The sequence below is a fragment of the Bufo gargarizans genome, chromosome 1, assembly GCF_014858855.1.
Source record: "Bufo gargarizans isolate SCDJY-AF-19 chromosome 1, ASM1485885v1, whole genome shotgun sequence".
NCBI lineage: Eukaryota > Metazoa > Chordata > Amphibia > Anura > Bufonidae > Bufo > Bufo gargarizans.
This window is the reverse complement of record NC_058080.1, coordinates 481,017,724-481,044,671: the sequence shown is the minus strand read 5'-3', so window position 1 is coordinate 481,044,671 and position 26,948 is coordinate 481,017,724. Positions and strand designations below refer to the sequence as shown.

The window sequence follows — 26,948 nt, the reverse complement described above, 5'->3', positions numbered from 1 at the left end:
AGGGTGGGGAGGGAAGACACACCTCACCAGAATGAGGACTACAAGGAGGCATAAATATATATATGACATATGCTTAATACTAATAATAATAATAATAATACCAATAATAATAATAATACTAATACTAATAACGCTCAGCCCACAGACAATAAGACCACTGTACTTATCTGTGAGGAGAGCAGCAAAGAAAGAGGGGGAGTCGACAGTGACTAGGACTGTTATACTGGCACAGTGGGGAGGAGTCAGTTGCCATGGTTTCCACTTTGATTGATTTGTTCATTTTTGCTGCTATACGATTTTAGTAAAGAAAGAGATAGCAATAGGAGCCTCCGTGTCATGTAATAAAATTATCTATTACAAATAGTGTTTTTTGTACAGGAATTATTGTATGCTATTGTCTGCAAATTTCAGCTAGAAATAATGTAAAAATATAAAATATTTGATCTTGAAAAAAAAACATTCATCTTTTTGTCATTAACCCCCCCAATCATTGTCATCAGTGGTCTGTGATAATGTCGCAGCCTTGAGTTGTTATTCTCACTGATAAGATTGGATTACATTGTCAGAAGGAATGTTAATGTGATTCATTTGGGAATAATAAACAGTTTTTAAGGGTCCTTTAAAAATGTCTCAGCAAAATTGTACAGCCAAGCAAGATGGTAACTAATCTTTAAAGTACTACTGTACGAAGTAGATTAAATGGAGGGCAAGTTGCGGGGTCATCACAACATGAGAAATTAAGAGTAAACCAAATATAGATTACTCATTACTTGTCAGGACTCCACCACGTTATCCATTCTAGTGAATGAAGCCGCTCAATAACTACGCTCCATGTTTCCATCCACGTCACCTCCTTTTACTGATTGACAGTCTGCTCGCTACTTTACCTGTAACAATGTTTGCCATAAATTACATTCATATCTATCAAAGTGCTTGTTTAGCTAACAGAGAAGTAACCAGGGCAGCAAATCTACATAAATACGGTATCCTGCTTATGTGATATACTGACTGTACGGTATTCTGCCTATGTGCTATAGCGACTGTACGGTATACTGATTATGTGCTATACCGACTGTACGGTATACTGATTATGTGCTATACCGACTGTACTGTATCCTGCCTATGTGCTATACCGACTGTACAGTATCCTGATTATGTGATATACTGACTGTACGTTATCCTGATTATGTGCTATACCGACTGTACGGTATCCTGATTATGTGGTATACTGACTGTACGGTATCCTGTCTATGTGCTATACCGACTGTACGGTATACTGATTATGTGCTATACCGACTGTATTGTATCCTGTCTATGTGCTATACCGACTGTACGGTATACTGATTATGTGCTATACCAACTGTACTGTATCCTGCCTATGTGCTATACCGACTGTGCAGTATCATGATTATGTGATACACTGACTGTACGGTATCCTGATTATGTGCTATACCGTCTGTACGGTATCCTGATTATGTGCTATACCGACTGTACGGTATCCTAATTATGTGCTATACTGTCTGTACGGTATCCTGATTATGTGCAATACTGACTGTACGGTATCCTGATTATGTGTTACACTGACTGTGCAGTATGCAGATTATGTGCTATACTGACTGTACGGTATCCTGATTATGTGCTATACCGACGGTACGGTATCCTGATTATGTGCTATACCGACTGTACGGTATCCTGATTATGTGCTATACCGACTGTACGGTATCCTAATTATGTGCTATACTGTCTGTACGGTATCCTGATTATGTGCAATACTGACTGTACGGTATCCTGATTATGTGTTACACTGACTGTGCAGTATGCAGATTATGTGCTATACTGACTGTACGGTATCCTGATTATGTGCTATACTGTCTGTACGGTATCCTGATTATGTGCTATACTGTCTGTACGGTATCCTGATTATGTGCAATACTGACTGTACGGTATCCTGATTATGTGTTACACTGACTGTCCAGTATGCAGATTATGTGCTATACTGACTGTACGGTATCCTGATTATGTGTTATACTGACTGTGCAGTATGCAGATTATGTGATATACTGACTGTACGGTATCCTGCCTATGTGCTATACTGACTGTACGGTATCCTGATTATGTTCTACTGTATGCTGACTGTACGGTATCCTGATTATGTGATATACTGACTATACAGTATCCTGCTTATGTGCTATACTGACTGTACGGTATCCTGATTATGTGCTATACTGACTGTACGGTATCCTGATTATGTGTTATACTGACTGTACGGTATCCTGCCTATGTGCTATACTGACTGTACGGTATCCTGATTATGTGATATACTGACTGTACGGTATCCTGCTTATCTGCTATATTGACTGTACGGTATCCTGATTATCTGCTATACTGACTGTACGGTATCCTGATTATGTGCTATACTGTCTGTACGGTATCCTGATTATGTGCAATACTGACTGTACGGTATCCTGATTATGTGTTATACTGACTGTACGGTATCCTGCCTATGTGCTATACTGACTGTACGGTATCCTGATTATGTGATATACTGACTGTACGGTATCCTGCTTATCTGCTATATTGACTGTACGGTATCCTGATTATCTGCTATACTGACTGTACGGTATCCTGATTATCTGCTATACTGACTGTTCAGTATCCTAATTATGTGCTATTCTGACTATACGGTATCCTGATTATGTGTTATACTGACTGTACGGTATCCTGCCTATGTGCTATACTGACTGTACGGTATCCTGATTATCTGCTATACTGACTGTACGGTATCCTGATTATCTGCTATACTGACTGTTCAGTATCCTAATTATGTGCTATTCTGACTATACGGTATCCCTATTATTTGATATACTGACTGTACAGAATACTCATTGCATGATGTTGCCTATTTGGTACGCTGGCTAAATGTTATTCTGAATATGTGTTACACTGACTGAACGGCATCCTGATTATACAAAAATTGTACTGCATAATACACTTTTTGTATTATATACTGATTGGATCATTCATTGATAGGATAGTTTTTATCTGATTGTATTACATTCTGATTCAATGACTATATATTATACAGATTATATTGTATATCATACAGATTGCACAGTTTAGTAATTGCTATACACACTAAGTCATTTGTACATATAGCATCAAAAAAAAAAGAAAAAATATAAATACGAAATCTAAAAAAAGTGAAATAAATGTAACCATTTGTTGAGAAATTGAAATCGGTTTATTATCAGTAGTAATTATTGTCTACTTGTCAACTAAAATAAAGAATTCTATTACAGTACATACTGTACATACATCATTTAGTTGTATTTTACTTTCACAGTATATTGGCTTTCAGAAAAAGCTGGATTGCGAATAATATGGTTGCTATTATGGCTTCCAGATGGATTGTCTAAAGACACGTTTAAACTGGGCTATTATTGGGCCTAAACATCAAATGTTTGTAGGAACACAAATTCTATATAAGCCACTGTAAAGGTGCCGCCACTCACCAAGTGAACGAGCAAATGATTGCTCCTCGAGTGAAATGGTCGTTTATGCAGCAAAATTAATCATGGTTGTGAACTGTGACCAGGGGTCTGCTGCCCAGAAAAAAATGAATCTGTATGAGGATGAGCAATGGCAATAGAGATCCCTCATCCTCCGTATAGTGGAGGTGATTGCTGCAGTTAAATTTGTTTCTTACCACCACTGATGAGCAGGCAATCATCGGGAAGTAAGGGTTCCTTGCCAATAATTTCCTGCTCAGTCAGCGCAGTGTAAATGCTCCTTTACTGTCTTTCTAGATTAATCAATGTAAGATCTGCCCATTTGTAACTAGGAATATTAATCTAGGTTGTATATACTGTACTTGATAATTGCAGCAAAATAAATTTTCAAGAAGTGCTGATGTAAAGTTGTCTTTTCTCCCAGAATTCTAGGTAACAATCCATTCCAGTGTTCATGTCATATCATGTGGATTAAGGTATTTCCGGAGACGAGCATCATAGACAAGCACAACTTATTTTGCTATACTGAATATAATGGATATATCAAGAGGATTCCTCTAAGTACCATGCAGATCCCCAACTGTGGTAAGATGGTGTTAGCGATTCTATATTTACCTGTTGGCAAAATGAGCAATTGGTCTAGTTTGACTACATAATTTGGGCCACACGGTCAGATTTCCTGAAGCAGTTTTGGAAGCCAAAATCAGGAGGTGATCATAAAAGGAGAGGCATTTTAAAGGATAGATAAGATGTCTGCTGGTTTTTTAATTCACTCCTGGTTTTGGCTTCTAGTACTGCTTCAGGAAACCTGACCGCGTGGACATACCCTAAGTCTGGGTTCACATTGTGTTTTAGTTCTCTGGACAGCTTTCCCTTGGGGTCACAAGCAGTGTCGGACTGGGGTGCCTAGGGCCCATCAGTAAAATATATTTTGGAGGCCCACCGTACGGATACATTCAAGTATTACCTACTCACACAGCAGCAAGATGCCACCAGATGATTGAATATGGGGGGTCGCTGCAGCAACTTTGAGAAGGTAGGTCTGGGGAGAAGAGGACACTGGTGAAGTCATTTCAGCTCTAATCGTGTCTATGATAATAAACTGGGCAGTTTCTGTAATAATCTATCAAGTTTTTTATATGAACACAGGCTGGTGGAGGAGCTGTACATTGAACATATGCATGTAGTGCAGTAAGTCTACTGTGTTATGTGCCACTTGTGCAGGAGGTAGGAGACTAGGGGCCCACCTTACTCAGAGGCCCACCGCGGGATTCACCTATACCCCTTTGGGCCAGTCCGAGCCTGGTCACAAGTCTGAACACCCGAAAACAGATCTACCAGTCTACCACACTATTCTGTCCAGCAAGAAAGCCAGAAACAAACAGAAAGCATCTAATAAGGAGCCCAAAGATGAATCCTTTGAACCATTAAAGTAAATGTACTCGTTGTAATGTACGTTTGAATAGCACTTTCGGGTATTCAGACACCCAACGGAAAGCCTTGCAGAGAGCTAAAACCTAGCCTAATCTTGTTAAGGTATGTATGGTCACAGTTGGCAGACTGTCCCATTCATCTCAACGGGGTTTGCATAAATCTAAGGACAACTAAGGTCATTCATCAAACTGGTGTAAAATAGAACTGACCTAGTTGCCCATAGCAACCAATCAGATTCCACCTTTCATTTTTCACAGCTCCTTTGGAAAATGAAAGGCGGACTCTGGTTGCTATGGGCAACTAAGCCATTTCTACTTTACACCAGTTTGATAAATGACCCCAATACTGCAGAAACATCACCATTCAGAATTATGGAATAGATTGTTGTGTGTGAACATCTCTTATTGTACCTGTTTTTATAATGCTTTATGGGTTATATATTTTATATTTATATTGCAGTTAGTATTGGGTCACTTTTTTGTGACCAAGTTTTGCCTATATTGTATTTCTACAATAATGTTTTAGGCTGCTAATCATTTTTTGCAAAGAACAATGTGCTATTTTACATAGGAAGAAAGCAAAATGAAATACTTGGCTGCCAAAATGTATATAAAGGCATTGCCATTCAGCTTAGTTGGACTTTCTTAAAAGGACTCTGGTGATTTCTGCGGCCCTATATGAGAGCATATTAGTATAGAGGGAGAAATATATAGCTTTATATGATTTGGAGCCTGATTTCAGAGAGAGTCCTGAATATTCCGCCCACATAGGATGATTGACAACCTTCTGTGTACATATAGGGATAGCTGTCAGTCATCCTGTGTGTGTCTGTGTGTGGGGAGAGGGGGTACTCAGGACTCTGTCTCTCTCTCCTAGGAGTCTTATCAGTTATTTCTCTGCTATGTACTCAGAAATCCTGCTCTAGATCATAAAAGGCTACTTTCACACTGGAGTTTTGGCTTTCCGTTTGTGAGATCCGTTCAGGGATCTCACAAGCGGTCCAAAACGGATCAGTTTTGCCCTAATACATTCTGAATGGAAAAGGATCCGTTCAGAATGCATCAGTTTGGCTCCGTTCAGCCTCCATTCCGCTCTAGAGGCGGACACCAAAACGCTGTTTGCATCGTTTTGGTGTCCGCCTAGCGATGCGGAGGCAAACAGATCCGTCCTGACACACAATGTAAGTCAATAGGGACGACTCTGTTTTCACTGACACAATCTGGCACAATAGAAAACAGATCTGTTCTCCATTGACTTTCAATAGTGTTCAAGACGGATCCGTTTTGGCTATGTTAAAGATAATACTAACAGATCCGTTCTGAACGGATGAGCTCAGCATCACTACTTTATACCCTGCTCTTAGATAGGACAGCACAAATCATTTGGCAGGTTCACTTTAAATATACTTGTGGCGTCATTTATCAAACTGGTGTAAAGTAGAACTGGCTTAGTGTTGTCCACGGCAACCAATCAGATTCCACCTTTCATTTTTGACAGTTCCTTTGGAAAATGAAAGGTGGAATCTGATTGGTTGCTATGGGCAACTAAGTCAGTTCTACTTTACACCAGTCTGATAAATGACCCCATTAGTTTGTAGTGATTAGTGTTGAGCGAATTTAAATATCCAAAGTGGTGACGTCACTGCGCACGCCCAGCATGGTCACGTGGTAACATCATCACGCTCGCCGCAGGTCCTTTGGCGGGTTTTATTTAATCAAGACTGGAGCGGAAGGCCTCTCCACGTGCAAGTGGATGAGGTGAATATAATTTTTGTAAATCTTCGATTAACCCCTGAACGGCTTAATGTGAGTCACAGACGGCTCGATCAGTGGTAATTGAGGGCTTAAATGGTGGCAGGGGGTGCGATGGCCATTCCCAGTCATTGCACCCACTCCACACAATGGAAACTGAATCATGACAAAGTAATTCGTAATGAATCAAATTTCTTGTTAAAGGACCAGATCAAATTTTTCAATATTTCCCTCATCTCTAGTAGTGATACATAACCCACTCCTGCCTTCAAACCATCAGTCCTTTTCCCCTAAATTACATACTCCACGTGCAACATGTGGAACTACTTTCCAATGTGACATTACATCAAGGTAAACACATGATGCAATGATAAATCACTATGTTAGAAGATTCTAATGGAGGTGGCGAGATTGTCTTAATGTGCAGATGGAAAGTCCTGTAAACACGATTAATGTAGAGGAAAGGTACGTCTTAGGAATTTCTGAAGTTACCTCAGTATATAACCACCCCTGTAATGTAACACGGTACTGCTAGTCCAAGTCTGAATTAGGTTATCTATTATAGGACTTACATGCTTGGCTATGCAAGGGAGGACACATTGCTAAAGTGAAACCGGTATATGTACAATATCATATATTTTCAAAGTGTTAGAATGAAATACAGGAGGACGTGTCAGCTCCAGATATGATTGTTTTAGCAAATTCTTGTATTTCTTATAAAATAACTGTTTTGGAGCATCTTTCCTCCGATTGTGTCTCTATACACAGTCTGAAATTGGATAGGCTCAAATTGTGTAAGGACATACGCCCAGCTGGTAACACCAAATGTTAAGTTAGTCATAAATTTCTAGAATGCAGATTTCCAATAAAAGATGGCCCAGACTTGTTATATCATGGGGAATACAAGTGCACACATACATCCTAAAGACAAATCCTTTATCACTTTTCTGCAATACTAACCTGAGCATCAATATTTGGAAAATAGGGTGTGGGTTGTTAACCTAAAGATAGAAAAATGTATGCCCAAACATGTGGTTAGCATTGGAGTAGGGTAAGGAGGACCTGTCACCTTTCCTGACATGTCTGTTAGACTTGCATTCCCCATCAGTGATGGCCAGTTCGCCGCGTTCGCCCGCGAACACATGCGGGCTGCCATCTTAAATCACAAGTCCGGCGAGGCACAGGTAAGTCCTTACCTGTGCCTGCGCCACGAGCCGGTCTGAAACAAATGCGGTCACCGGGGGCAGGCAGTTCTGAGAACAGCCCGATGAAGGCCCCCAGTGGCTGTTCTCGGAACTGTCTGCTCCCGGTGACCGCATTTGTTTCAGACCGGCTCGCGGCGCAGGCACAGGTAAGGACTTACCTGTGCTTTCGCCGGACTTGTGATTTAAGATGGCAGCCCGCATGTGTTCGTGAGCGAACACGGCACACTGGCCATCACTATTCCCCATGAGATAACAATTCTAGAGTATATTTTCGTATACCTCTATATTGTGCAACTGCTCTGTTATTCCTATCAGTAATTTATGAGTGAATTGCCAACAGTCTGCAATAGAGTCCAACTGGGTGTTACCATTTAGAGATGTTCCTATCCACAGTCTGGCACTGGCAGCACTGATTGAACAGTGTCAGACTGTGCAGGGACACCACCCCAGTTGGTTACACCCAGCTGGACTCTATTGCAGGCTGTTGGCGATTCATTCAGAAACTTTTAGTAGGAATAATAGAGGAATGGCACGGCATAGAGGTATATGAAAAGATGCTCCTGGATTGCAAGTGGTTACTAAAACAGACATGCAAGGAGAGGTGACAGGTCGTCTTTAACCAGCAGCAAAGGGAGGCTTTATTTTAGTCTTTGATATAGAGGTCCATCAACTCTTTTATGTCCCTGGTTAGAACCACCTTTACAATGTCTATGTTTGCTACAAATAGAGTAATATGTAGACTGATAGAAAGGATCTAAGAGCCTAAGTGCCCAAACCTAGGAGAAATATGATCACCCAGCACAATATGGATTTTCTAAGTGCTGATAACACAAACCATCTTAAGCATATTTTATTTTTAGTGTTTAATGCAGATTGATAATTGTGTGTGCTATGGTTACTTGATTTTTTGTTAATTAGTGTAACTCTCATTTCATTTTGTAATCTGTAGGGGCAGTGAATACACTTTTGTAATGTACTCTAATAGGGAAATGTGTCAATTTTTATTAGAAAACTGTATGTAAAGTCTCCCTTTAGCAAACCTCTAACTAAGCATTACTAAGGAAAATCCGTCTTTTGGCGTTCTACTGAACGTTGAAGATGCGGTATGACTGTATGATGCAGAGGCTTCTCAGCCTGTCTCTGGTCTGCCTGTCCTTGCCCCTGCCTCCCTATATGTGTAATAGACTTAAAGAGGACCTTTCACTGCTCCTGACATGCCTGTTTTAATAGCTTCATGCATTCCCCATGTAATAACAATTATGGAACATTTATTCTTATGGCTCTATGATGTGCCGTTCCTGTATTATGTCTACTAGAAGTTATGAATGAATTGCTATTAGTCTTCAGTAAGGGTACAGAGGGGTGGTAACCAATTGGGGGTGTACCTGCACAGTCTGACTGTCACAACCATGTTTATGGCCGTGACTCCTTGGGAGCCGCATACAGTTGCCCGCGGTTTGGGGTTGTTGTGTCAACCTCAGCTGGAGGCATTTTGTTGTTTGCCTCAGGTGCGGTTGCCGCGGACAACAGGTATGTGTGCGGTTGCCTTGGAGTTGTGTGCGTGTATGTATGCACTTTTGTATGTCTGGTGTGCACTCTGTTTTATGTTTGGTGTGCACTGACATCTTCCCTTCACTGTGGTTGCCCGTGGCAACGTTTGGTTGTATGTGTACATGTGGTGGCAGTGTCCCTGCCTTCGGGCTGACTCCCAGGACATGGTTGCCACCCATGTCGTTGCCTGCGGCAACAGCCACAGTGTGTTCTTGGGTTGGACACTTCCCCTTTAAGTGGTGTTTTCCCTTCTCTGGTATTGGAAGGGTTAACTCCCTTTCTGTGTGTGTGAGTCACTGGGTGTGTCTGACTGTTGGGTGTGGCTTCTAGGCCCATAAAGCCTCAGTTGAAGGCAGTAGTCAGAGAGGGTGCTTCAGCCAGGTTTGCTAGAGACATCCTCCTGGTTATGCCAGTGGGGGCCACCCTTCTGGTCATAAAATAATGTCGTTTGGTGTTTAGAAGATGTGTTTGTCTTTATGCTTCTTTATTGCAGCTTATGGATCTGGATTCCTGTGTGTGGATATGTGTTTGCTGGCTTCATTTCATGTTCTATGGACATCAACTTGCCAGCACAGGGATCCAGTCAGCAAGGCTGTGGCAGGTAGGTGGAACTAGTTCAGTTCACCTGCCATATCCGTAAGACTGTTAGTGTACCCCTTTTCCCTGCAGCTTGGCCAGTGAGACCCCTGTTCCTCCGTGTCCAGAAGGAACAGGCCTCCTTACCCTGACTACTAGTCCAGGGACCGGTCGGAGGGTGAGTTAGGGATCCAAGGTTCCGGAGCATGGGTCCTCCTACCTTAAAGGTCGGCCCATGCAGCTAGGAGTTAGGGTCAGGTTAGGGACGCTTTAGGAGGTGACCTGCTCCCTAATCCTGTCGTCCTGGTCGAGCAGCGACCTTCTTCCGCCATCGCACGACTGAGGGTTTTCCCCATCTTCAGCCGTGACACTGACAATGGCAACACTGATTGGATAGAGTGAGACCGTGCCCCCCCAACTGGTTGCCACCCCTCTGTACCCTTACTGAAGACTAATAGCAATTCGTTCATAACTTCTAGTAGAAATAATAAAGGAATGGCACAACACAAAGCCATAAGAATAGATTTTTCAGAATTTTTATTACATGGGAAATGCAAGTGGTTACTAAAACAGGCATGTCAGGAGGGGTGAAAGGTCCTCTTTAAGACTAATGTGACTGCAGTTTATCTGCTGCCAGCGCTGATCGCTGGCAGAGCGCTCCCCTCTGTCTTCCCAGCACATCTCTGGTCAGATGTGCGAAGTTAGGGAGTGGGGTTGCAATAAAGCTGGTTTCTTTTTATATCATTATATACACATAATTCATTCTTTTTTAGAATTATTAGTCTTATAATTTGAAAAATATAGTAAAAAATTATTATTATTTTTTTTTTTTACATTTTAGCTATTTTGTTCTGGTAATAATATAGTGTTTCCCTAAAGTAGACTTTTATTAGTATTTGAATAAGACCAAGTAGGGTGATGTCACCATGTCCTTATCTTTCAGCTATATTATATTCCCCTCAGGTATACAAAAAAAGCAACGTTTTAGCTTATTACAAATCTTTTTCAAACTTGAGGGACCACTGGTGCTGTCTTTAATTGCTTTTTATGGTGCTACATTTTTATTAGTGTTCGTCATGGACTTCCATAAATTTTTATATATTAAATGTCCAATTTTGGTTAATCAGGACTTGGCTGGCAGTACAACAGTGATGAGAGGTGTATGGGAGTTTTTGGGGTAGGTTGTTTATTTTTTGTTTAATGTATTTCTCACTTTTAGTCCTTCCTAAGCCAGAAGTCTTTTTACACTAAACGTATAAACTGTAACTGGGGCTCCAAATTAGTACCAGTTACAGGGTAAGCCTGCCCAGTCACAGCAATAATCGGACCTCCTAGTACCATCATCTTGGTGATCATGTGACTAATCCAGGCAGCTACAGTGGGGCAAAACAAGTATTTAGTCAGCCACCAATTGTGCAAGTTCTCCCACTTAAAAAGATGAGAGAGGCCTGTAATTTTCATCATAGGTATACCTCAACCTCGACAGACAGAATGAGCAAAAAAAATCCAGAAATTCACATTGTCTGATTTTTAAAGAATTTATTTGCAAATCATGGTGAAAAATAAGTATTTGGTCAATAACAAAAGTTCATCTCAATACTTTGTTATATACCCTTTGTTGGCAATGACAGAGGTAGAACGTTTTCTGTAAGTCTTCACAAGGTTTTCACACACTGTTGCTGGTATTTTGGCCCATTCCTCCATGCAGATCTCCTCTAGAGCAGTGATGTTTTAGGGCTGTCGCTGGACAACACAGACTTTCAACTCCCTCCAAAGGTTTTCTATGGGGTTAAGATCTGGAGACTGGCTAGGCCACTCTAGGACCTTGAAATGCTTCCTACGAAGCCACTCCTTCGTTGCCTGGGCAGTGTGTTTGGGATCATTGTCATGCTAAAAAAGACCCAGCCACGTTTCATCTTGAATGCCCTTGCTGATGGAAGGAGGTTTTCACTCAAAATCTCACGATACATGGCCCCATTCATTATTTCCTTTACATGGATCAGTCGTCCTGGTCCCTTTGCAGAAAAACAGCCCCAAAGCATGATGTTTCCAGCCCCATGCTTTACAGTAGGTATGGTGTTCTTTGGATGCAACTCAGTATTCTTTCTCCTCCAAACACGACGACTTGAGTTTTTACCAAAAAGTTCTACTTTGGTTTCATCTGACCATATGACATTCTCCCAATCCTCTTCTGGATCATCCAAATGCTCTCTAGCAAACTTCAGACGGGCCCAGACATGTACTGGCTTAAGCAGGGTAACACGTCTGGCACTGCAGGATTTGAGTCCCTGGCGGCGTAGTGTGTTACTGATGGTAGCCTTTGTTACTTTGGTCCCAGCTCTCTGCAGGCCATTCACTAGGTCCCCCCATGTGGTTCTGGGATTTTTACTCATCGTTCTTGTGATCATTTTGACCCCACGGGGTGAGATCTTGCGTTGAGCCCCAGATCGAGGGAGATTATCAGTGGTCTTGTATGTCTTCCATTTTCTAATAATTGCTCCCACAGTGGATTTCTTCACACCAAGCTGCTTGCCTATTGCAGATTCAGTCTTCCCAGCCTGGTGCATGTCTACCATTTTGTTTCTGTTGTCCTTCGACAGCTCTTTGGTCTTGGCCATAGTGGAGTTTGGAGTGTTACTGTTTGAGGTTGTGGACAGGTGTCTTTTATACTGATAACAAGTTCAAACAGGTGCCATTAATACAGGTAATGAGTGGCGGACAGAGGAGCCTCTTAAAAAAGAAGTTACAGGTCTGTGAGAGCCAGAAATCTTGCTTGTTTGTAGGTGACCAAATACTTATTTTACTGAGGAATTTACCAATTAATTCATTAGAAATCCTACAATGTGATTTCCTGTATTATTTCCCCCCATTCTGTCTCTCATAGTTGAAGTATACCTATGATTAAAATTACAGGCCTCTCTCATCTTTTTAAGTGGGAGAACTTGCACAATTGGTGGCTGATTAAATACTTTTTTGCCCCACTGTAGGTATAGTTGTGCCAACAATATAATATGGTGTGGGCTTAACCAATAAAGCCTCATTCACACGTCCATGCTCAAATCCGTGAGAAGGTGGTCAGTGATGCATCTATGAAGCTGTCTGTGAAGGATCCATGTTGGGACCGTGTGTCCATTTTTAGCTGTCGGTATGCCATCCGTGTTTCACTGACACTGAACAGCTGAAAAATAATTTTCAAAGCATCTCTTCCTGATGATCCGTGAAGCACGAATGCAACATGAATGGCATCCGTGTTGCATCCGTGGTTTTCACGGACCCATAGACTATAATGGGCATGATGGACGGACAAAATAGAGCATACATCCATGTTAAAAAAATGGACCCATGGACCGCGGTAAAACACTAATGTGTGAATACACAAACTAAAATGAATGGGGACGCGTGCTGTCCATCGAGAATACGTACAGCACACATCCGTGAAACACTGACGTGTGAATGAGGCATTAAGCTATTTTTGTGAGACATTTTTATTGTATAATAACTGTTGCCTACTGAAATTTGTAGTGCACTTTGCCAGAATGCTCCAAATCACCACAATGCAATTCACTGTGATAAGTAGATATCTATATAACAGATATATCTTTACTAGACTAATAATACCATTTATCAGGATCAAATACATTGACATAGATATCGGCTTTTCTAACTGTCCTTGGTTTTACCAGATTTCAAGAGCAGTCTGTATAGCTTTGTGCTGAATATAATCGAGGCATCTACCACTGTCTGAATTGATATTATAGAGCATGTGCTCATATGTAGGATATTGTCTGCATAACAATACTCAAAGCTGGGAGGGATTAAGAATAAGGGATCCATGTTCATATTATTATTGCAAATTGAGATCCTTCAATTTCAGAAAACAAAGCCTATTCCTTGTATTACGATAGTTCTACAATTTTCTAATATATTTAGTGTACACAATTTTCAAGGTTTTGAACACCTCTGCTTACAAGCCTTTCAATAGGAGTCTTAACTGTGTAATTCCACAGGCTATATATCTGTCCTGAGAATGACACAGGGGTATAGTCTATCACAAAACAGGGCTGTGATACCTGTACTGCACTTAGGTGATCAGTATAGATTTTTATCCCTTGAAAGTATATAATGAAGTGTCCTCCTGGATGGCAGCAATCAGAGAACTTGAAAAACATGAGGAATGGATATAGAAAGGATATTTGAAAAATTACATCTTATTAAACAATAAATGATTTTTCTCAATCAGAGTTTAAGCCGATTGTCCAGCCATTTAGTATATATTTTTTTACAAATCTATTTAGAATCCCCTAAAATTAAGAAAATTGGATTCTCCCTCTACCTCTGGATCAACGTAGCATAACAGGCTTAACTGGGTGGACTGATATCTTTTTTCAGCCTTACAAACTATGTTACTAAATGTTTTAGAAAAGTAATACTCCCCTCACTGTTACTCCTGTCCCAACACTTTCCAGGTCCTCTGCTTGGCTCTACCTCCTGCTGTCTCTTGACATGTTGCAGATAATTATTGTCCATAGCAGGTCACTGCTGTAGCCAGTGATTGACTGGAGCATCATATGCGTATGCCAAAAGGGACCACAAAGTAGAAGCAAGTAGGGGACCGGGGAAGTGTTTGGACAGGAGCAGCAGTGAGGTGAGCATTACTTACTATTAGTTTTAAAGCAATCTTGATGGGTTTTTTTTATGCAAATACCCGTACAACCCTTTCTTCTACTATATGTATGACTGTCCAGTGCTATATATATATATTGTTTATCATCTGCAACCACATTTTAATCATTCCCCTAAACATTCAATCTATTCCATTTCATCTTGACAAATCTTTTACTTATGGTGAATTCATTTATTATATGAGTCCACATCTGATATGGACTGACTTAATCCTGCACACTTGGAGAGTAATTCCTTCCGCCAAGAGCTGACATCCCATATTGTTAGGAGTTGAGAATCTGGCCGCAGTCCAGTCACTGGAAGAGGATATGATAGATTTTATCTCGCAGGTGAACAAATAAAAATGAAGACAGTGTGAAATTCTCTACGCAGGGAGTTGTAAGGATTTTATGAGAATCACATGATAAAATGAAAACTAAACCTTTGCAAAGTAACTGAGGCTTATGGTTTATGTGTAAAATCAGCCTTAATTTATGAGGCAAAGATTTAGATTTTGATATATGATGAACATGTAAAAGTTATCACAGAACACTGCAATAAAGAGATTAGGAAAAAAAGTCCTTTTTTTTTTTTTGTGCTGTTGAATCCCAAAACTAAAAGAACGCTGTAAATTGCATTTTTTTTGCATAAAAAAATGCAGCAAAAATGGCAGTTAAAAGGGTAGCAAAAAAACTCTAAATAGCCTAAGGGTGTGGCAGCACACAATTTTGTGTTGTAATTTTTTTTTGCACGATAACACCTAAGGGCTCATGTACACCACTGTATGTATTTTTCAAAATACGAATCCGCAAAAAAAAGAACGGATGACATCCGTATTGCGTCCTTTTTTGGGGCGGATCCATTTTTGCAAAATAGATAAGAATAGGACAAGTTATATTTTTTTGCGGAATGAACATGCGGACATACGGAAACGGAATCCACACAGAGTCATTTAATTTTTTTTCTAGCCCCATCGAAATAAATGGTTCCGTATACTTATAAAAAAACGGAATGGAAACATAAGAAAAATACGTTCGTGTGCATGAGCCCTAAGAAAGCGTGGTAAAATCCGCAGCAAAATCCAAATGTAAATGAAATGTTCCTAGTTTTAAAGAGGTTTTCCAGGCTCCTGATATTGATGACCTATCCTCAGAATAGGTTGTCAATATCTGATGAGTGAGTGTCTAAACATCAGATTTTCCTTGCAGCTTTCAGCGCTGAAACTGCCACTTTAAATAGAACAGGAAGCACAGCTCCATTTCAAAATGTAGCAGCCATCACTTCAGTGGTAGCTGAGCTGCAGTAACCCAGCACGGCCACTACACGTTGAACGGCGCTGTCCTTCCTGGTCCATTCAAGAGCTAGTTCCAGCGCTGGAGTCTACATAACACAGCTGATCGGTGGGGATGCGGGGTGTCGGACCCTCACTGATTGGATATTAGTGATCAGCGGCAGGGGTCATATTTGAATTCGGGATATTTTGCTAATATTTTGTAGAATATTCGTCAAATATTCGCGAATTCGAATATTCGTTATATTCAACTTTTTTTTTTACTCGAAAATCAGCAATGTAATGATCGCGTAATATGCAAATATTACGCAATCAATACAGGCATGGGTCAAAAAAGAATATAAAAAAAAAATATAGCGCTATATATTCGTATTTGGAATATTCTGCATTTTTTCCATCTGAACACATGATTCCTCCCTGCTTTTTGCTTGTGGGCCAATGAGTCATTGGCCCACAAGAGACTTAAGCAGGGAGGAATCATGACTTCAGATGGAAAAAAAATGACGAATATTCTAAAAAAACTAATATATAGCACTATATTCTAAATATTCACGAGTTCTCGAAGTGGCGATATTCGAGATAAAAATGTGCTTTTCGAATATTCGTGTTCAACACTATTGGATATTAATGAGTATAGGTTATCATTATCATGAGCCTAAAAATGCCTTTTTAACTAATGATTCCTACTTATTGCTTTCTATTGTTCTTCTGCAATGCAGAACAAGGCATTCACCATCTTTTTCATAAGCGACAAATGCGTAAAATGATGATGAAACAGTCTTAGCAGCTTGACCTGAGATTGTAAATATCATCTTTTCCCTGTCTTTGGTTCCTCCTCGAGATTCTCACCATTTCTTCTCCCCACCCCTGCCACTGCAGACATGAAGAGGCACTGCGCTAGTGAAAATGTAATTCTAGTTCTCACTTGTTTCCATAGCAACAGAACACAGAAATGAATAAACTAGTCATGTGGTGAAATGTTCCTGATCATTTCCTTCTCTTCCCTGCACACCCTACAATTCTGTCAGATGTTCTCCTGCAGGGTAGCTTCAAATATGGAGATTAAACAGCTTTTAGACGGACCTGAGCAGCGTCCCTGCATTACTGCAGCCTGTCGGCATTGTCAGAAGCGTGCTGCCAGCCATTTACTGCAATGTTTTCTTCTTTCTCTCATCCATTTTCTGCAGTCTCAGTTTTATCAGTTTAAGATGGCTGCTCAAAGTATTATTGCAAAGCCTGACATCATCATATGGCAATGTGTAGTGCCTGGCTGACAGAATAAGCACTGTGAGGGTGCGCAATAATACATGCTATGTTCTCTTATGGGTAAGGAAGGCGAAAAAAAACTAGATGGTTATTCCTCATATGGAAAAAAAATGCCTTCTGGACCACACAAAGGCAGTTGGATAAGTTCTCTGGAAGATCAGGTTAACTCCATGTGTTCCGCATAATAATTAGAAACTCTCTACGATTATAGGAGTTGTCTAGTCTAGGAGCCTATAACCCCTGGTGTCCTCTCCTGCCAAACACCAAGCACCTGTCCTGGATCCCGCCACTGCTCCATTGCCAGCTGCTTCTGGTCCCCGTGAGACCAGGTAGTGGTTGGATCAAGTGACCGCTGTGGCCTATCACAGAGGTTTGAATGGTACGTCAATGCAGTATTATTGCAAAGCCTGTGGGCCCGGCGAGTGGGCCCGGCATGCATGTTGGTACCTGCATTTCTTGGATATAATGAAGGCCATTTGGCACCAAAAATGACAGAAATTAAAGCAGGCCCAGCATGCATGTGGAATCTACACTCCCTGAATTGTATGGTAGCCGTCATGGCACATAACAGGTAGAATGTAATGTTAGAAACCTGTCTTACAGAGATCGCCTTGACGTGCGGCAGACGGGCTCAAATTATTTTGTACAAAATGATTTGCCAAGCATCTCTAACTTATAAGTATAGCACTTGCAATTATTATGCAATTTTGTACTTTATTTGGTTTGCAGAGAGCTGTTGCATTGCGTGTTTTGTTTTACAGTGTTGTTCTCAGCCATAGCAACGTGCCCCTGCGCTTTGGGATGTGCTGACTGACCCCCTTTTTCTTTACGTCAATGCAGTGATGCACTGTTCAAACCTCCACTATTCAAATCTCTGTGATAGCTGAGGCCTGTTATTGGCTGCAGTGGTCATATGACCTAGCTGTATCTTGGTCCCAGTGACCAGGAATGGAGCAGGGATGGGACACGTGACGTGAGTGGTATTTGTGGGGCTGAGAAAGACCTCAAGGTTTTGTCGCCTCTGAGACCAGACAACCTCTTTAACCCTCCATATTATTGCACATTAGAATCTGCCATTGCTATGTCGCTTTGTTTGACTGCTCTTACATTAAACACTCCCTTCCTATTTAGATGGTGGAATGTAACATTTACTGGGGTGCCTTAGTTAGAGAAGAAAATTCATACATTTGACCCCTTCCATGCAACATTTTATAATTTGATTTAAGTCACAGAACCACAACCACATACAACTTAGCTTTTATTTCTTATTCAGTAAGATAACCGCCCAAAAATGTAATCCAACTGGTTACTTGGCAAGTAACTTGTGTGATTACATGTTTTATGGAGTTATCTTACTGAATAAGAAATAAAGGTCACATTTTATTTGGTTTTGGTTATGTGGCTTTGATCTTGATAGCACTACTACTATTATCAGACTCTTTGGCGATTGACTGGTTGGACATGTCATATACTTTTATAACCTGATAGTTTTTTAGCTCTCCTCCACATACAGCACCGATCTTGTCCATGGTTGCTATTGCATTTCATCTCCATTGAAACACTCCATACATAATGCTGACAGAATCCCACCAGTGTATCACTGTGTCTTCATAAAAGCTTATTCACATGACTGTATGCTATCCAGGTGAGCAATGAGCTGCACTCGGACAGCACACAGACCCATAGAAATAAGTGGTGGTGCTATTCCCTTCACTGTTTTCCAGCTTGGACCAATAGTCCATACCAAGAAACTCAGCGTGCACTATTCTGTCTCATGGAACACAGACCTGGAGGCCATCGAAGACAATGGTCTCCAGTGGTCCTGTGCAGACATATCGACCTAACTGACATTTTAAAAATTGCCCTTATGTTGCTGCACATTGATGATTTTTAACGTGGAAGTGTGAATAAGCTCTAATCCGAAACTTCCTAGATTATATATTTAAAGATTCTGAAGATCCAGCACTTTCATAAAAGTACACCCTTATTCAGTGATCAATAAAACATATTGTATCCAAATTTAAAAAGACTTGGAGCTGTCTTAACTTTTATATGTGCAGTACCCCAGAGAAAGGGGTATTTGCAAATGGTTTGTTTTTTTATGCATTGTAATGTAATTTACTGTTATGCATTTGTATGGATGTATGGATGGCACAGCCAGGGTTAACAATCCTGGCTCTGCCCTTGTAGGAGGTTACGAGTGGGCTGGTTCCACCCCTAACTCTGGATATATTCTAGACTGGAGTTTGGAAGAGAGAGGAATCTGTGCCGAATCTTGCGACTTTCTCCAATTAGTTGAACTGAATTGAGTTAGAAACATAGAAACATAGAATGTGTCGGCAGATAAGAACCATTTGGCCCATCTAGTCTGCCCAATATAACCTAGAATACCAAACATTCGACAGAAGGACACTCACACTCCTTATATAACCGGACATAAATCATATAATCAGTCATATAGATAAATGGAGAGATAATATGACAGATAGATAATAGCTTGCTATCCAGCTAATACATAGATAAGATATATAGGTAGATGATACATAGATAGATAGATAGATAGATAGATAGATAGTAGCTAGCTAATACATAGATAAGATAGATAGGTAGATGATAGATAGATAGATAGATAGATAGATAGATAGATAGGTAGATGATAGATAGATAGATAGATAGATAGATAGATGGTAGCTAGCTAATACATAGATAAGATATATAGGTAGATGATAGATAGATAGATAGATAGATAGATAGATAGATGATAGATAGATAGATAGATAGATAGTAGCTAGCTAATACATAGATTAGATAGATAGATAGATAGATAGATAGATAGATAGTAGCTAGCTAATACATAGATAAGATAGATAGATAGATAGATAGATAGATAGATAGTAGCTAGCTAATACATAGATAAGATAGATAGATAGAATATATTGGCTAGATTGCTAGATAAGATAGATAATCTGATAATTAGATAGACCGATAGATAGCATTGGGTGTATTAAAGGATCCACATATTTTTTCACCAAGACCGGAGTGCTGCCTTGCTTATATCTTGTATCGCATTTGGTCGATTTTTATCTAGAATCCGTTTAAGGACTCTTGCATCTGGCTAACTTTAGGAATGTTGCTATTTTCTCTTATTATTGTAGATAGATAGCTAGATAGATATAGATTTGATGATTGATAGATGAGATAGATTAATAGATAGATAGATAGATAGATAGATAGATAGATAGATAAGAGATAGAGAGATAGATATGAGATAGATAGATAGATAGATAGATAGATAGATAGATAGATAGATAAGAGATAGAGAGATAGATATGATATAGATAGATAGATAGATAGATAGGAGATAGATAGATAGATAGATAGATAGATAGATAGATAGGAGATAGATAGATAGATAGATAGATAGATAGATAGATAGATATGAGATAGATAGGAGATAGATAGATAGATAGATAGATAGATAGGAGATAGATAGATAGATAAATAGGAGATAGATAGATAGATAGGAGATAGATAGATAGATAGATAGATAGATAGATAGATAGATAGATAGATATGAGATAGATAGATAGGAGATAGATAGATAGGAGATAGATAGATAGATAGATAGATAGATAGGAGATAGATAGATAGATAGGAGATAGATAGATAGATAGATAGATAGACAGATAGATAGGAGATAGATAGATAAGAGATAGAGAGATAGATATGATATAGATAGATAGATAGATAGATAGGAGATAGATAGATAGATAGATAGATAGACAGATAGATAGGAGATAGATAGATAAGAGATAGAGAGATAGATATGATATAGATAGATAGGAGATAGATAGATAGATAGATAGGAGATATATAGATAGGAGATAGATAGATAGATAGATAGATAGATAGATAGGAGATAGATAGATAGGAGATAGATAGATAGGAGATAGATAGATAGATAGATAGATAGATAGATAGATAGATAGGAGATAGATAGATAGATAGATAAAGCATGTATGCCATTAACAAAATATGTACCCCATAACACAAACTAATTTGAATCTATGATGTATGACTTGTAGCTTGCCTAGCCTAGAAACATAGTTATCTTCTGTTTTACGTGCTGGAAAAGAAAAAACAAATTATGGGAAATGATTTGTTCCTCTCTGCTGTTAATGTTTCCCAATTCATTTTATGGGCCCAATTAAGCAGAGAGTGATAATTCAGGAAGAAATTGCTGTCTGCATTATTGAGTCTAAGTGTAATGTAATAATAGAGTTAGGAAGACACATGATTTAAAGATATTGTAGAATTCAATGCTGACAAGTAATTGATACCTTCTTACTCAGCTGAATAGCCCTGGGTTTTCAGTAAAGCAGAGACTACACTAAACATATAGGGGGTCATTTATTATCTTTTTATTTCACTTTTTGGCATATTTATGTTGCAGATTTTGTCGCAAAGGTGTTTTGTTGCAAAATCTGAGACTTTTACCCGCTGATGCCATTTTTGCAAAGTGGCGGAAAAAGTGGACATGGCGTGCTGGCATAGATTAAAGCATGTCACACGGCCGATGGCAGCAAGCACCACAGTTATGTAAAAGTCACACCTCAACACAACTTTGGCACATCCACCGGCAGCACAAGGGATTAAGACTGGCATAGCAATCACCGGTTGTAATACATGTCCCCCATAGTTTTTAGTTTTTTAAACAAGCACTGTTTTGTTTTTTTTACTCTGTAAGTCATACATACTCACAAAGCAAAGCAAGTGTAATAGTAGAAAGTACAGGGAGGAATCCTACAGTCTGGTGCCTGACAGTATGAAAGTCCCCTGAAGAGGCGCGCATCCAAAGCTCCTCCAAATAGGTAAAATCCGGGGATTTGTTACAGGGAATATACTACCTTTTTTTTTTTTTTTACTAATTAAGGGTATAGCAAATTAATTTTACCCAGTTTATGCTTATTTTATGATTGTATAGTCTTCACTTTTTTTTATATATTTCCATGATTATGGGGGCAGACATCCTGATTGAGATTCTGCTCAAAGCTGTGAATAGCAAATACTCACTCTACATTAGCCACATGAATCTAAAAAAAACTCAGTAGAAAAACAACGTATTGGCCTCTATAGGAGAATGTTGTGGGCATGCTTTGTGAATTGTACATAGGTCACTGAGGAGTCTGCTCTCAAACAACTTTAAAGGGAGCCTGTCATTTGCTTTATGCAGCCCTCACTGAAGGTAACATCATTTAATTGCAGCCTCGCGGAGTACAGTGGTCAGTCACCTATCTGCTTTTGTGAAGTAGTTTCAGAGGTGCTAACGGGTATACTAGACTGGTCGATTCTCGCAGTCTAAAACGGCCACCGATTGCCCTATGAACGAACAAACGTTTCGTGCCGGGAACGAACTCTGTCTAATAATGCCTTTACCTTACTGCTGGCAGCGCACATTGAAGAGTCAGACTCTGTGAGAGAAGAGTCCAGCTCCTCCTGTTTTCTTCTATGATAAGGCAGGAGAGCAGGAACTCGTGAATGAGCTGGACTCTTCAGATTTTTCTCTGGTACAGGCTGCCGACATTATAAAGTTCCTGGAAATGACTTTACAATAGCAGATAAGTGACAGACTGCTGAAATCAGGGTCTGACTGTCACTACTTTATGCTGTCTTCAGTGATTGCATCATAACGTGGATGATAACTTCCCTATAAAACTCCTGTAGATGAGGAGATGACCTGCAGATGTCTTTCGAGGAGGTCAAAGCTGAAAAAGAAGGACTATTGTTTTCTAATGTAGTGTAATGTTCTCACCTTCCACTGGAGAAGAGGTCTGGTTGCAAATTCTCTTTAATGTAAACTAACAATTTTTGAGTGGTGAATTGGTGATGTGTCCAGGCTCGGACTGGCCCACAGGGGTACAGGGGAATCCCCCGGTGGGCCCCTGAGCAAGGTGGGGCCCTAGTCTTCCACCCCCTGCACAAGTGGCACATAACACAGTAGATTTACTGCTCTACAAACATGTATTCAATGCAGAGCACCTCAACCAGCCTATGTTCATAAATACATTTTACTGGTGGGCCCTAGGTATCCCAGTCCGACACTGGATGTGTCTATAGAAATATAACATGTCACATGTCATCTTACTACTGCATGGATTGGATTAATTGGATTGTTGATTACTGTTATTGCTGATTACTGGTATTATTATTCCTAGCCTTGGTGTTGAACATAGTCCTGTTTTGTCATCCACAGTGTTGCCCATAGTTAATACAAGCACTCAAGAACTTACAGTCCTGGAAGGGAACAGTACAACTGTGTACTGTGAAGCCTCCGGACTACCTAACCCCAATGTCTCCTGGGATATGTCACAGATTAAGTCCAACACTTTGGTAAGCACCAGCAAAAAAAAAAACAAGGGTTGTAATTAGGGATGCGCAAACTTCATATTTTGAAGTTCGAGTTCGTGTTCGGGTTTGGGTATATGCTGAATTGCGTCATGGATTCCGTTACCACGGATCATAACGCAATTCCATGATGGAATGCATAACGGAATGCCTTTGGAGGCATTCCGTTATTCATTACATCATAATAGAAGTCTATGGCCAGCATAACGTATCCGTCCAGTTTTCGTTATGCTGGAGTTCTCTCCTGCATAATGTAAACCGGACGGATCCACTATGCAGGCCATAGACTTCTATTATGACGGAATGAATAACGGAATGCCTCTAAAGGCATTCCGTTATGCATCCCGTCATGGAAATGCGTTATGGTCCGTGGTAACGGAATCCATGACGCAATTCAGCATATACCCAAACCCGAAGACGAACTCGAACTTCAAAATATGAAGTTTGCGCATCCCTAGTTGTAGTATCAGATTGAGGAAAATGATGACATTATTTTTATCTCTCCTTCAGATAAAAAATGTAACGCATGGCGCTTACCTCACATTGAAGAATGTGACATCACTGGACAACACAAGAATTCTTGTTTGTACAGCTGAAAATGTGGTGGGAGAAGAGCAAGTCTTTGTGGAGGTCAATGTACATTGTAAGTAAGGACTGGATGGAGGTCTACTATGTAAAATTTAGAGACAATATTCCTTCCTGCATGAACATTACACAATGTACCAATATTAGAAGTTTTCTAGGGCTTCTATCTGCTCTATCCTGTGCATCGTTCCTCTAAGGCAAAGGTCCCCCAACGTTTCTGGTACATGAGCCATTGTCAAATACTGTATAATCTGGAACCATATAAGAAAGCATTAAATCAGTGATTTGGCTGCTTACCCTAGTATTAAAGGGATTGGCCACTTTCTGGCTACTGTTGACCAATGTGCATGTAAGATGACTACTATGGCACTTGCTAATATAGTCTTTGTTGATATTCTGTGCCGTTTGCTATATTTCGTAAACCATGTCCCTTGTTGGGCATATGTTCTGTGCTGTCCGCATAGAGGTCCTGTCCATAAGATGGCCGCTGATGGAGGGTCATGTGACCAGAAATATCACTTAGACTGCTATATTACAATACACTTCACTTGCACTAAGCTCCCAACAGTGCAGATGGCAGGTGTAGTGGATTGGATTGGAGGAGACTGAGTGATTTGCCTGGTCACTGGACATCATCAGCAGCAGCCATTTTATGGACAGGACCTCCATGCAGAAAGCACAAAAGACTTGGCCAAAAAGGGGTATACTTTATGAAATATAAACAACGGTACAAAAAAATCTGCGAAGGCTATATTAGTTAGTGCTATAAAGTCATCTTACAAACACATTGATCAACAGTAAGCAGAAAGTGGCCAACCCCTTTAACTGTCTGTGACATGATCTACTCAGCTTTAGCCATTTGCAGTCCCTTGTGGGAGTTTAATATTAATGGCCTTTTCCTCAGGATAGGTCATTAATATCTGATCGGTGGGGGTCCAACTTCTGGCACCTCTGGTGATCAGCTGATTAAAGAGGCTGCAGTGCTTCAGTGAGTGCTGCAGTCTCCACACAGCATACCAAGCACAGCGCTGTACATTGAATAGTGGCTGTGTTTGGTATTGCAGCCCAGGCTTAATCACTTGAATGGGACTAAGCAGCAAATAGGTGATGGGACCAGTGAATGCCAAAGCCTCTTCAAACAGTTGATTGTTGAGGGTGCCGGTAGTCAGACCCCACCGATCAGATATTGATGATCTATCCTGAGGATAGGCCATCAATTTTGAAATGCCAGAAAACACCTTTAAAATGTTTTTGTTTTACCCATTACTTATACTATATTTGATGTTAACTCTTGCATTTGTTTTTTATAGTTCCACCAAACATCACGCTAATAGACTACCCAACTTTGGACCATCACTGGTGTATTCCTTTCAGTGTGAGGGGTAATCCCGTTCCTAAACTCCAGTGGTTTCATGATGGAAAGGAGCTAAGTGAAACAGATTTTATTTGGAGTAAAATTCACGAGTCAAGCAACAACATGAGTGAACATCACGGCTGTCTTCAACTAGACAGTCCAACACATCTGAACAATGGGATTTATACTTTAAGCGCAGAGAATGAATACGGAAAGGATGAGCGTACAGTCACGGCACACTTCATGAAAAATCCTGGGGATGGTAAGTACACTTGACTTTTCTTCTTTTTGGAATCCATTATTTTTAGATAATTGCCAAAATGTACACCTTCCTTTACACCTTGCTCTACACATAGGCTATAGTAGGTTAGAGGAAAGTGATCAAGCGGTTTAAATCCAATCATTGGGGAAACCCTGATACACATTCCCAAATGTCACCAATAAAACAAAATATTCAATATAAAAAAGTCATATTTTTAGGAATATCTGAAAATATTGTTTGTGTCCAAGATGTAATACACTACTTAGTTTATGGCTTTATATTTGTGGCGCCGATGCTGCAGTGTACGTTTTCTACTGACACCATTTCATGGTCATGCTATATATTTTATTATTATTAGAATTAATATTATCACAGTCCATTTTGTATTTACATACAGCATTAAAATCACAATAGGTTATCAAACAGAGGTAGGTCACAATCTGAACATATATTTAAAGGAATTGCTCAGCCCCGGAAAAAATTGGGGAAAGACAGGTATGGTGTGCGAGTGAAAAAAAAACAAAAAACACTCTTTCCTCTGGTCATCCTTGTTCCTATGACATGTCTCTGTCTCAGCCACTTCTGGTTGGAGGGTACGCCATCAATATTAAAATCCCGGAAAACTCCTTTAACCTTCTAGTTCAAGGGATTATATAAACCTTGAAGGGGTGATCAAAAATTTCAAGAATTCATTTTAAATCAGTACAGATGAGTAGCATGCTTAGTGCTGAATGTTTAAAGGGGTTGTCCGGGTTCAGCTCTGAACCCGGACATAGACTCATCTTCACTCATTTAGCATATATGAGTGGAGCATCAAAGCATTCCCCCTTGTCCTGCGCTTTTTCTTTACTACTGGTGACGTATCGGGCTTCACATGAGTATGTTATGTGGAGACTTCCACCTAGCGGTGAACCCGGTGACATCACTGGCAGAAATGGGCGGTCTTATTGCACTGCCCTAGGCTGTTTTAGAGCCTAGGGCAGCGCTATAGACTGTACATTTGTGCCGGTGACATCGCCAAGATCACTGCTAGGCAGAAATAATAGAATAGTGAGGATGTAAACAAAACAGACCTTGCCATGCGAGATACAGGGAAA

General features: G+C 40.1%; 1 protein-coding gene across 1 annotated transcript in view; it reads left to right on the top strand.

The window, feature by feature from the left end:
* NTRK2 (neurotrophic receptor tyrosine kinase 2) overlaps window positions 1-26,948 on the top strand; it is a 270,802-nt gene that overhangs the window by 68,549 nt on the left and 175,305 nt on the right. The window contains exons 6-9 of the mRNA XM_044273679.1: window positions 3,934-4,094; window positions 23,499-23,635; window positions 24,161-24,293; window positions 25,546-25,851. Of these exons, the coding sequence (XP_044129614.1) occupies window positions 3,934-4,094; window positions 23,499-23,635; window positions 24,161-24,293; window positions 25,546-25,851 (737 nt within the window). The remainder of the gene's footprint in view (window positions 1-3,933; window positions 4,095-23,498; window positions 23,636-24,160; window positions 24,294-25,545; window positions 25,852-26,948) is intronic.